At 34.2% G+C, this 13,884-nt stretch overlaps 1 protein-coding gene across 7 annotated transcripts in view; it reads left to right on the plus strand.

The window, feature by feature from the left end:
* The window catches only part of LOC114049784 (protein enabled homolog), a 132,594-nt gene that overhangs the window by 55,864 nt on the left and 62,846 nt on the right, over nt 1-13,884 (plus strand). For all 7 annotated transcript variants that reach the window (XM_027871190.1, XM_027871192.1, XM_027871194.1 and 4 more), the window contains exon 3: nt 4,521-4,698. In XM_027871190.1, coding sequence (XP_027726991.1) covers nt 4,521-4,698 — 178 coding nt within the window. The remainder of the gene's footprint in view (nt 1-4,520; nt 4,699-13,884) is intronic.

Below are 13,884 nucleotides of genomic sequence, written 5' to 3' on the forward strand. Positions count from 1 at the left end.
TGGGAAGTGCTATCTATATTCATTTTCAGAAGAGATAAGAATGGAGCAATCTTGACTTAGATTTCTGACAAAATTATAAGAAGGTTTGTTTTTTTTAAGTAAATGGCAAGGCCTTTTTTCCATGAGCAAGTCATGCTATACTAACCTCAGTTCCTTTTTTAATAACATAATTAAACTGGTAGATGAAGGAAATATTTACCTAGATTTCAGTCAAGCATTTCCAAAAGGCTTTTATGTCAGAGCAGGGTGGCACAAGCTTATAATCCCTATTTCTGAGGAGACTATGAGGCTGGAGGATCTCTTGAACTTGGGAGTTCTTAGCTACAGTAGGTTACGCTGAGTGTGTGTCTGCATCAAGTCTGTATATTTTTGCTAATTTGGTGAGCCCATGGGATTGGAGACCTAAGGAGGGACAATTTGCCTGCATCAGAAAAAAAGGTCAAAACTCCTACACCCCATACGACAAGGCCTGTGGGTAGTCAGTCTATACTGCTAGCCTGGGCAAGATGAAGAAATTTCATCTTTTTTTTTTTTTGAGTCCCTTATGCTTTCATTGTGGAGATGTAGTTGGAGAGATGTGGACTTGCCACTATTAGAATCTGGGTTCAGTACTGGTTGAATGGTTGAACCCAAAGAGTAGTCATTAATGGGTTAATTTAAATGTAGAGTGCCCCCAAGAAAGTGTCCTGGCCTTGTTTTTTTTAACATTTTCTTCAGTGTTTTGGATAAAGGCATGGATAACAAGCTTATATGTAAGTTTATGTAACCTCCACTTCTTGCTATGAGGATTTATTGAAGGGATTATTGATGTTTAGATGGAGAAAGAGGAGACGCAGGGGTATAGTCAGGTATTTGAAGAAATAAAGTATGTCTCCATTGACTGGGAAATACAAAAAAAATTATGGTATGTGATTATTGTATAATAAAAAATGACAACAATAAGGAATTCAGGGAAGATTTTCCCAGAATTTCATAGGAAGATTTTAAATACTGTTGGTGAATGAAATAAGCAGAATCAAGAGAACAGTGTGTTCAAAATTATAACAATAAAAATGAACTAAAAGGAACTTGGAGTAATTGATTAAGTGAAGGTCCAAGTGAATTCATAATCACCTCTTCCCCCCCATATAAGTGGGAGGGGATTATACATATTTACAATACAGATATGGTCTCTGTATTGGATATTTTACTTGTAAGGGAAGGTTCAGTATGGAGGGGAAGTTTGTAATGACTGATGTAAAAAGTACCAAGAATTAAACAGAGTATAAAAATGTTAGCCTTTCAAAAAAGGTTTTTTGTAAAGTAATGGATGACAGATCTATGCGACACTAACAGGATACTAGTGTTTTATTAGTAGCATTCTGAGTTTGATGTCTAGGAGGACTGCTATGTTCTTGAATGTATGTCTATCAGAGAGAGATTATTAGGCTTCACATTCTATAGGTTTGTAAGAACTAGAAGGGTCTTTAGGTATCTAAGGTTTGGTATGTAAGAATTTATATGTTCAAATTCATGAAAGGTCTTGAAAATATAAAAAATTTCTATCCAGAAAACTTGAAGGTGTGATCTTAGTATAGAAATGAATTCCTTGCTCATTATAAGTAATAAAACCATATTTTGAAAGGTTATCTTAGTTATTCTGTGATTTTCCCTCACCTCCTTCACCTTTCCACTGAAAATCATTGTCGTTCCTGGAAAAGACTTTAGGCCATATTTTGAAACAAGACACTCATTCCATCTTCCAACTCCCTCGACCATTGAGCATTTTAACTGGCTGTCCTCCATGCATAGAATACTCTCGAACATTCCACCTTCCATAGTAAGCTTTTCCTGGTGCCTCTTAATTCTGTTGTCTTCCTTGTGCTGATTATGTCCTATTAATCTTGCGTATAGCTAATTTGTTCATAGTTATCTGCATGCTGTTTCTGCCCTTAGATTGTGAGCTCTTCAAGGGTAGGGGCTATCTTTTTCCTTTCTTTGGGTCTCTTGTGCTTAGCACAGTGCCTGGAAATGTAATAGATGCTTAATAACTATTTATGAACTGACTTCAGGTGAAACAGGGTTACACAGGATTTACTTCCACAGAAATGTTTTAAATTTGATTAAATTTAGCCTGTGTTCTTTGTATTATATAGCTTAATAGCAATCTTGGATAAATTACACACATGAGGTATGAGCATTTTATGTTGACATGTCATTAGAAATATCATCAAGGTTTGCAGATGACCAATTAGAGGAGTTTTGTCTCTTTCCTACTTACTTGGTTGGACTACTTTGGGACTTAATCTGACTTCTCTACTACCTTTTTCATCATGTTTTTGTGTGTTGTCTACCTCCACTAGATTGTAAACTCTGTGAGGGTAAGGGCTATCTTTCAGAGATTAGCACAGTGTCTGCCACATAATAGGTTGCTTAATAAATGTTTATTGACTGTTGATGGAGCTGGTGTGACTGCTTCAGAACAGTATGAAAGAATAAAAAAGATATTTTGGAAAGGAGATGAGAAGACAAACTTCACTTTACACCTTAGAAATTTGCCCTAACCTTTAGTTTGAGAAGTAACTCGTGAAGGAAAACCAAGTCTAATTCTGTAGCTATTGACTACCAAGAAGTGGAAGCCATGCATCCGTTATCAGTCTTTTGGAATCATGATTGGTCATCCATTGATCATTGTTCTTAAGTCTTTCAAAGTTGTTTTCCATTACAATCTTGTGTTCATTGTATGTATTTTTCTTCTGGTTCTACTGACTTTCACTTTGTATTAGTCCACACGTGTCTTCACAGGTTTCTTGCATCTGTTCCTTTTCTCATTCCATTTCTTGTTGTAAGTAATATTCCATTGCATTTATATACCGTAATTTGTTCTGCCATTCTCTAGTTGATAGATATTCATTTTGTTCCTAGTTTTTTGCCATTACTATAATTGGCAACTATGAATGTTTTTCTTCTTTCTTTGATGTCTTTGGATATAGGCCAAATAGTATGTCACAGCTGAGTGACTTTTGTAGTATATCCAAATTGCTTTCTAGAGTGGTTGGAATATTATACCTTTCCAATAGTACATTAGTGTGCCTTTCCTCTAACAATTGTCATTTTCCTTTTTCATCGTCTCTTCGATTTGATGAGTATGAAGTTTAAACAGAGTTGTTTTAATTTATTATTCCCGTTATTAGTGATTTGAAGCATTTTTTAATATGGTTATTAATTAGCTTAGATTTCTTCCTCTGAGAGCTACCTTTGACCATTATCTGTTGTGCAGTGGATCTTGTTTTTATAAATTTGAATCAGTTTCCTATACACCTTGGAAAATAGGCCCCTTCCTTTGAAATATTATTTGTAACCTTTAACTGCTTGTTTACTGGGAAATAGCTCTTTGCTGTTCTTCTAGTACCCTGTATATTTTGTATATCAGACTCTTATTGTTAATAATTGGTGCAAATATTTTTCCTAACCCTACTATTTGTCTTTTGTGAAAAGCTTTTAAATTTTATTTAATCAAAATTATTTGATAATCTCTGTTCCTTGATTCTCAGATTTCCCAGAGCATTCAGTATATCTTTCTCTGTCACAATCCCCCTGCTAATTAATTATCTGGTTTCAAGGAGGACTATGATCCTTTTCCTCTTCCATATGCTCTGGTTTGTAGCCTTTGCTGATTTCCAAGGTGTGAATGCTCACACTGAAAATTTAGCAGTGGTTCAAGTTATCAGCACACCCCTGCACAGTATCTCTTTCTTCCTAATATAGTCTACCTTATATTGTGCTTTTCTGTGTATCTATCGTTGTATCACCAGTATAAACTTCATTTTTATCTTTGTATTCCCAATTCCCCATACAACCCTTTCTTCATAGCAAGCATTTAATAAATGTTTGCATTGAAATGGAGTGATTGATCAAACTTACACAGTAAATCAAGGAAGTAAGTAATGTTGTAGAGCCTTGCAAATAGTAGTAAGATCCATTGATCCTACTCTTTTGGGTTCTCATCCATTAGGATGTAAACTTGTTAAGGGCATGAACTGTTTTTTCTTTTTGCTTTTGTTTGTATCTCCAGCACTTAGTACAGTTTTGGCATGTAGTATAAGCTAGTGATAAATGCATATTTCCTTCCTGCCTTCTTTGCACACAGCATTCTTTTCCCACATCTGTTCTTTTGCTCAATTTGTCCTCAGTGATTGAAATGCACTCTCAACTTACCTCTACCTCTTGGAATTCCTAGCCACATGCAAGGCTTAGCTTAGGTGCTATTCCTACCTGAGATCTTGCTTGATTTCCTCTAGGTGACAGTGCTTCCTGTTCTTGCTCCTGAGTTTTTATCTTTGCTGCCTTCTTCATATTTACATGTCTGTGTATGATTATCACTTTCTACCCCATCAGAATGTAAATTTGTTGAGGGTAGGGTCTGTTTGGTCTCTGCCTTTGTATCCCCTCTATTTGGAATAGTGTCTTTTACATATTAGACACATTTAAATCCTTGCTAAATTACATTGAATTAATTGTACCAATTATTGTATTTTTAGGTCGTGATAAATTGTGCCATTCCTAAAGGATTGAAGTATAATCAAGCTACACAGACCTTCCACCAATGGCGAGATGCTAGACAGGTGTATGGTCTCAACTTTGGCAGTAAAGAGGATGCCAACGTCTTTGCAAGTGCCATGATGCATGCCTTAGAAGTGTTAAATTCACAGGAAGCAGGTAAAGTTTCTAAGTGGTTTTTCATGCTTGTAGCTAGGCTTAATTTAGGAGGTGAAATTTACATTAAATTATCCCATAAACAGTGAATTATGATTTTAAAAACAGCTTCATTTTTTGTAGTGAAAATCTTATTTTGATAAATTGTTTTGATTACATGTTTATAGTTAGATTAACTTTGATTTGCTAATTGATTCTAGAGAAATATGAACTTGTGTTTGTTAATAGATATATAGCATATGGGTCATTTGTTCCTATCGTTTAAATCATTTTGAGTATGTTTTAATGTTTCAGTACTTCAACTTTTTAATTACAATATTGGTGTGGGACTGGAGGGCCAAAGAATAAACAAAAATTAAGCAGGTTTCTTTGTTTACGCTTTGTTCAAGAGATGCTTTGTGGAATAAAATGTATAAACCACAGAATAAATCTAATCCCCTACTTTCATATAGGAAGAAACGTAAAAATTTCACACATAAATGACATATTCCTTACAAAGGCAATGGTAGTAGAATCATCTGGTTCACATAGTGATCTCCATCCATTTTTTTTTTTAGGAAGTTAACTATAAAGGATATAAGAAAAATCCTCTTATATATGATTACTTCTGTATCTGTTACATTTTTAAAATTAGGCTATAAACTTAATGTTACAAATTTGCCAGAGATAGGCTAGAAAATGAAATAATCATTACTGAATCTTAATTTTAATATTTCATGAATACCATAAAATCGTAAAACAAATTTTAAGAGATTCATTTGTGTGTCTTTGTACTTAGCACTGCTGTGTGGTCCTCCATTATGTTCCGTCTGACTTAATAAAAGTTTTGTAACTAGTATAAGTCACAGGTAATTAAATTGTATTATGGACTCCATGTAGTCATATATTTTCACAAAAAGCCTTATGTTAAGAAAAATAGTCTTACTTTGATTATTTTTCTGTAGTATAACTTTAAACCTTAAAGGTGATCCTTCTTGAAAAAAATGTTTATAAGATATATTAAACTCTGGCCATAAATGTTTTGTATACATCTTCTGACAAATGAAGAGTTAAGTACAGTAGACATTTTAATAGAAAAATAAATAATTATCATTCACTTCATTTTGAGAAAAAATGAATTATGTGACCAAGATGCCAGTAACTAAAGTGAGAAGCAAAGAAAAGTATGCTTGAACTTTTATATTTTTAGAGTACATTAAAATCTAAATACCCTCCCCCCCCACTTCCATATTCTTCAGTATTTCCTTAGCTAAGAAAGTAAGTATTGTCTTGTCATATTGTGGTCACAGATATTTTCTTCTTTGTTGGCATTATGTTATCACTATAGGAAGAGAATATGATATTATGTGTGTGTTCATGACAAGGCTCGTTTTTGTAGCACTTTGAGATTTATACAATGCTTTCCTCACAATTATCATTTGAGGTAGTTATTACAATACTGTTATCATCCCTATTTTAGAGGTGGGGGATGAGAAGTTAAGTGATTTGCCCATGGTCATAAATGTCAGAGTTGGAAATTGAACTCAGCCCTTGTTATTTCTAATTCTAGTATACTTTCCACTGTATTGTACTGTTTCTTTATTAATATGATTTATAAAATTTCTAGATAAATTAGTGAGCTTTTAGAGGCTTAAGTTCAGTGTATATATTAAGACCCTCCTTCCCCCGAAGTTGACTCTTCCAGGTCAAGGAGGAAAATCTTTGACTAATAGCTTTTTTGCCTATCTAAACAAATATACATAAAAATACTGTTGAATAACTCTAAAAATAAGGCACAATTCAGCAATAAAGGAATAACTATGTTTAAATTGAAAAAAGTTCTCTCTCAATACCATTGAGACTAATTTACTTTAATTATGGTAATATACAACTGAGGAAAAATAATTCATTGCTACTACTTTAGTAATTGGGCATACTTTCCTGTAGTTTTTTTAATAAGCAAAAGTGCTAGTGAACTATGAAATTTCTGTTCCATACTTATATCAACAGGTAGAAAGTTTTTATCAAAGAAATTGTATTAAAACAAGTTTCCCCTAGCTATTTTAAAGTATTCTTCATTTCAGTTTCCACTTAAGGCAACAAAATACTACCTATTTCTTACTAAAATTTTTTTTGATCTGGATTTATGATTTCATTAGTGTGTAGAAACTCCTTTCACCATATAGATCAACTCCTCTGATTCATAATCTGAGAGATAATTTCCAGGGGACTGAGATGTTAAGTGACTTGCCAGTGATTACACAGCTCCTATAAATTTGTCAAAGGGTTTGAACCCAGGTTTTCCTGATTGTAAATCTGGTTATTTGCTCTGCTTTGCTTTGCCACTTTGGAATATATAGTGGGATATACAGCTATATTAAATTATTCTTTCTTTCCTGCTTAGATCTGATTAGCAAAGATCCTGATTCTAATGTAATCATTGTCAGAAATCTCTATTATACTTAATTTCCTTTAGGGCAAGTGATAACCTTTTTTTATGAATTGAGCCCCTTTGGTGGTCTGGTAAAGCGTATGTATGGACTCCTTCTCAAGATGTTTTTAACTACATAAAATGTTTAGGATTGCACGGGAAGCCAATTATAGTGAAATAGTTATCAAAACAGTAAAAAAAAAAAAAAAGAAACTCATTGACCTTGCTTTTGTAAAAGGTGCATTAGTAAGAATATAATTTTAAAATTTTCTCTTTACTTCTCGATCATAAACTTAGGACTGATTCTTAATAAGAACACATTTTAAAAGTTTGCTATTTTAACACACCAACGTTTCTTAAAGCTGCTTTCCAGATGAGTGTGATGAAGGAACAGTGATAAGAGCAGTGGAGATTATTATAGATGGAGACAAGCATCATATCTTACTTTCTGACACCATAGACACATTCCTCAAGAACAAGATCTTAATACTGTCTTATCCTAAAAAATTTCAGTCCTCAGAATTGGGAATATGGCAGCCATAATTCTGGATCTTTAAATTGGGGATGGAGAATATATTCATAGATAAATTATGAAACTTAATTTTACTTGGAATCGTCCTCAAGTGTAAGTTATGGTAGGGAGGGGTTATGTAGCAAACTAGAGCATAGGTCAAATTTATGCCTGGGAAAATCTGGACCAGGAGTTAAGATGTAGATGACACATTCCACAGTGAAAATGGGAAGGGAGAAGGAATAGGTGGAAGTCTATTTCTAGCATGGGCAAGTTAGTTATGTTGTCTTTTTTTTTTCCCTGTTCCCAAGAATTTATCGTGTCCAGAGCTTACCTCTTGCTTGCTCCAATGTTAGAAATGTCTACTCTGTTACATGCTTTGAGCCTTTACCAACTTCTTGCTAATTATCCATTCAGTGATAGCCTACCAAAACTGATTTGAAAAAGTTTAACATGCTTTCTAATTTCTGACCTTTTCTCTACCCACCAAACAAAAAATTGCCCAGAAATTATCACAAAGAGTTAATACACAGGAGTTAACTACATTAGATACTAGTTTTATTGGTATTTTTTTTTTTATGGCGTAAGTGAAAATGTTGCATGTTTGTGTGTCTTTTTTGTTAAACTTGGCATTATCTCAACTTTTCTGTTGTCTTAAATTGAGCCTTAAGCTCTCTCTATCTTTTGGGCTAACTATAACATTACCTAGGTATTAAGTGAACTCATGCTGGTATTCAGTCTAGACAGAGATATGAACACGTGATAGAATCTCTACCACTACTACTCCAAAAAGAAAAAAAGAGACAAATCAAAAAAGAATTTTAAGTTATAAAGAATGTTTTACTACTCTTAAAAAGAAAACTGATTGGAAAGGGTCACATTTTAGAATTTTTTTTCAATATTTCATTTTATTTTTGAAAGATAAGTAGCCAAGAATATTTTCGTTTATTTAGTTTTGAACTTGGCATATAAGTCCATCTAGTATATTCTGAAATGCACTAAAGATGCTAAATAAATATAGTAGGTGATATTTGCAGTTTAGAGGCATAGACCCTATATTTTTATCATTTTTGAAAGAGGGTAAATTATATCAGATGCTTTGGTGTTCTATTTGAAAAGTATAATGGAAGCTGGTCTTGATTTTGAATGTGAAAAAATATATAGTATTCAGACAAGCTTGTATAACATTTCATTTCTATATTATTTATCAAGTCAAATCTAATAGTTAGTTGGAGATGACAATACATTAAGTGTATAACTCCTAATGATGTTTCAAATAATTTGTTTAGCCTGTTTTATTTTTTATTTTAAAGAGATTTGAAGAGGAACAGAAAGTCACTTATAAAAATACCATGCTCATGGTAAAATTTTTGGCAAAAATATTTTTTGAGAGAATCATAGGTAACATTCAGAATTACTTTGATTTTCCCCTACTTTGGTGCCACCAATCCAAAGAATTACTTACTTAAAATTTTTTTAAAAGTAGCTATTGATGTTTTGAGGTTATATCACCTACTGGTCCCACTGTATCTTTCCCCCATTCCAGACATCCTTTTAAAGAAAGGTGTGATCTAGTTTTTAATGCATTTTTATAATATAAATTAAAGTCCATTTATCCTATCGAAATTTTGTTTTAGCAACCATAGGAATATGTATTGAAATTGAGATGGAAATACACAGATCATTTCCATTTTATGCTAATTGTGTCTGTCATATACTTAAAATATGCAGTTCCTTTTGTTATTCTCTATAGGTTTTACAATGAATGTTGGAAGAACAGCTTTTTATTACCTAAAAAGGATAGTCTGAATGAGTTGTCATTCAGATATTTTGCATAAATCATATTTTAGGACTTTGTAGTTTCAAGATACCTTTTTGGGGGGAGGAGGGAGTAGTTTAAGGAAGAAGTAAGAGATGAAGGAAGTAACTCTTGGTTGATAGGAAATCTGAAAAAACATCTAGAAACATCTCATGTCAATTTTGATGATTTTCTCTTTCAATTTAACAAATTGCCCATGGTGGAAGAATTTGTTTCTAAGAGTAAGACAAAATATGCATATGCAACAACAGATTTGTGTAGCACTTTTTATTTTTTGAAACATTTTCTTACATGTTATCTCATTTCTCAAAACACTATGATGTCATAACCCCATTTTACATATGAGGAAACCAAGTTACATTGACGTGCTCAAAGTTAGAATTACAGAGTCCCGAGAAGACCTATATGCCCCAACTCTTATGTTTTTGGTGTTTTGGTTACTTAATATTAGTCTGCACTCTTGAAAAGGCTTTTATCTTTCAAGATCCTTGACTGACTCAATTTATGATGTTGAATAGTACATATTAACCTGAATGAACAAGACAATCAATGCTTGATTTCAAATTTAGAGGTATAGGAAGGATCCAAATGAAAGGCTTGTAGTTTTGGGACAAAAGCAGGGCTTACTGAAAGAATACACAAAAGCGGATGCCAATTCATTAAAATTTTTTGTCAAGAAATGCAGCCTCAGCAGCTAGGTGGCACAGTGGATAGATCTCTGGCTTTGGAGTCAGGAAGACCTAAGTTCAAATCCCACCTCAGACACTTGATACTTACTAACTGTGTGACCCTAGGCAAGTCACTTAATCCCAATTGCCTCACCAAAAAAAAAAGAAGAAAGAAATGCAGCCTTAACAGACCCTGAATCAGAAGCCCAACCATAACTCCAAAATCCCAATTATAGAGGACATGCCAAACAAATCTATACCTGAGAAGTGTGTGGATGACAGATGCTTACTTTCCTTTAGGGCAAGTCATCTTAATTTTTTTGTATGTGAAATGGTCACCTTTGGCAGTCTGGTGAAATCACATGTAAGAATATTTTTGACTTCACAAAGTATATAGGATTACAAAGGAAGCTAGTTATGTTGAAATAAAGTTATCTAAATAGTTATGTTGAAATAAAGTTATCTAAATAAAAAACTAAAAAGAAAAAGTTCATGGTCCCCCAGTTAGGAGCCCTTGCTTTTGTGAAATGTGCATTAGTAAAAACAGAACTTAAAATTTTTTTACTTCTCCTAATGATAAGCTTGGAACTGACTCTTAATAAGAGCAAATATTCAACTACAGTTGGTTATTTTCACTGACAGTTTACCCATAGTGGACCAAAGCATTTCTTAAAGTTGTTTCCCAGACTAATGTGATAAGAGAATGGACATGATGACAGATATTGCTTGTGCTTAGTGACTTAATAGAGTTACTGTGATCTCTTGGTGCTGCCATTTATAATCAGTGTTATTTTAAGCCAGTTGCTTAAACTCTTTGATTAGCATATGTAAATGTCCATAATAAATAATACCTGCACTATTGTTGTGAGGACAGTTCTTTGTAAACCATATAGCGTTGAAGAAGGGTGAGTTGTTATTGTCATTATCCCTATTATAGAAGTTGAGCCTTATATTGTAATATTTGTGGTATTTATTAGTAGCTGATAGGATGTCTGAAAATTTGCTTATGTGTCAGAAATTGTTTCAGGGAACCCAGTAATTAGGTGGAAGTATATGAAAGAAGTAGGTAAAGAACTATTTCTTACACTTCTCGTATGCCCAGGTGAGAAGTGACTAGGGTTTGAACTAGTGTGGTAGCTGTGTGTGGGAGAAGAGGGGAATGTTCATAAGAAATACTGCCTTGATGGAAACAACAAGATTTGGCAGCTGATTAATATTCCATTATTTTTATTTACTACAATTTGTTTAGCAATTAAACAGCTAATGGTTATCTACTTTTCCCCCAGTTCTTTACTACAGTGGTCAGTGCTGCCATGAGTACTTGACTGCTTTGGGGCTCTATAACTAGCGGAAGGAGCTCTGGGCCAAATTTCTCAATTTCTTAGCATAATTACAAAATGTTTTGGACTTTCCAAAATGTTTGGATCAGTTCACATTTTCAGGAACAATGCATATTCTCATTTTTTAGTCATCTTTACAAATTTGCTGGGTATGAAGCAAAACCTCAGAATTGTTTTGCTTTGTATTTTCTTACTGTTAGGATTTGTAGCAATCTTTCATACGGTTAAGCTCAGTTTTTGTTGTTTTTTTTTTTGAGAACTGTTTGTTCATATCTTTTGATTATGTACGTGTTGGATAATGTCTTCTGTGTTGTGTATTGGTGTTAGTTCCTTTCAACTGAAACTGCTCTTTCCAAAGTTACTAGTGATCAATTAATTCCAAAACTAATGGTCTTTTCTCAGTCCTCATTCTTGACTTCTTTTGCAGGCTTTGACCAAAACTCAGGCATTTGCTTTGCCTTTATACTCTCTTCTCTACGTTTTTATGCTGGATCTTATGCGCTGAGGGTGGGGAATGGGGAGGATCTCTCAAAGCTATGTCATGGGCTCCCTTCTCTTCTCCTAAATTTCACTTGGTGATCTCTCAGCTCCCATGGATTCAATTATTATCTCTATGCTGATGATTCTCAAATCTACTTGTCCTGCCTTAAACTCTCTTCTGACCTCCAGTCTTGCATCTCCAAATTCCTGTTGGACAACTTAAACTGGATGTCTCAAAGACAGCTAAGACTCATCATGCTCAAAATGAAATTTATTATTTTCCTCCCAAAAAACCTTCCCTCCTTCCTACCTTGTAACTGTCATTCTTATATCTTATACTGTCATTTTACCAGTCACTTGGGGTGTTATCCTCCACCCCCCATCCCCCTGTACTCATTCAATTGACAAATCCTACCTTTGTAATATTTCTTGTGTGTGCCCTTTGACACTGCCACCACTTTGGTATAGGCCCTCATCAGCTCATATCTGGACTATTGTAGTAGCCTGATGGTTGATCTCTTTGTTTTTTAAGTCTTTCCATCTTCCACTTTTCTGTCAGATTGATCTTCCTGAAGCACAGGTTTGACCATATTTCCCTCTTTGCTTCCTCCAACCCTTACTCCCATTCAGTAGCTACCTCTTACCTTCAGGATTAAATATACATTGCTTTTAAAAACTGTCCTCTTCCTATCTATCTAGCCTTCTTACACCGTACTTCCGTCCATGCCCTCTTGATATTCCTAGCACAATGTACTCCCCATCTCTAGACTCCTTGAATTTTCATTGGTTGTCCTCCAGTTCCTGGAATTCTCTTCCTCTGCATCTTCATCTCCTGGCTTCTCAGATGAAATCTCAGCTTCTTCAAGAAGGCTTTCCTAATAATAATTTTAAGTCCTTCCCTCTGAGGTTATCTCCAGTTTAATCTTGTTTTTACATAATTGTTTGCATAAAAAATGTTAATTGACTTGGTTCAATTTGATTGTTAGACCAGGTGAGAGATGCTAAACTTTTGAACTAGGGTGGTAGCTGTGTCCTTTCCATACACTATACTATCACTTTTCCTAGTACTGGAAGATATGTCACTCTTACTGGTGCCTAGGTTTTACATTAGCGTTCTTGGTTGCCATGTCTCACTGTCAACTTTTCTTGATGTTAAACAGTTCAATAAAACTATCTTTTTCAGATGAGCTAGACATCCACATTTCCATTTTGTTCTTGTGAAGCTGATGTTTTAATTAAGTCTGAGACTACATTTATGCCAGCTAAATTTCATTTGATTAGACTTCGTCCAGTGTGTGAGCTGATGTCCCTCTCAGCTTTGTTTTTACTTTCTCTATAACTTTATCTTAAGTCATAGATAAAAATGTTAAACAGCACAAAAGTCAAGTACAGATTCCTCACATTCAAGAGTCTCCTTTGGCTCTAGCTTTTGAACCAGTTCTGAGTCTGTTTAATTGTACTGTCATCTGCCTCATCTTTCTCATCTTTTCCACCAAGATATCATGGGGAAATTTGTCAGATGCTTTGATAAGATTTAAGTAAACAATAATTACAATATTCCTTTTATTTGCCAGTCTTGTAACCCTTTCAGAAAAGGAAATGAAGTTATTCCAACATGATCTGTTAATTGGCCTTTTCTCATTGTCTGAGATATTAGTGCTGCTACCCACTCCCCCTTACTTGTGTTCATTTTGTACGTATTTACATGTACATGCTATCTCCCTTCATAAAATGTGCGCTTCCCAAGAGTAAGAATTGTTAAGCAACTCCCACAGGGCCTGACACATAGTAGGCACTTAATAAATGTTGTTTGATTGACAAAGCCATGCTCTCTGTGTTCACTATTTCCTTTTCTAGATTATCCCTAACCCTCCCTTACTAATAGGCTCTACAATTTTACCAGAAATCAAATGCAAGCTCACTGACCTGTAGTTTTCAGACTCCATTCTTTTTCCTGTTTT

This window comes from Vombatus ursinus, unplaced genomic scaffold, assembly GCF_900497805.2.
Source record: "Vombatus ursinus unplaced genomic scaffold, bare-nosed wombat genome assembly UNPS02014798.1, whole genome shotgun sequence".
In the NCBI taxonomy this organism is placed as follows: domain Eukaryota; kingdom Metazoa; phylum Chordata; class Mammalia; order Diprotodontia; family Vombatidae; genus Vombatus; species Vombatus ursinus.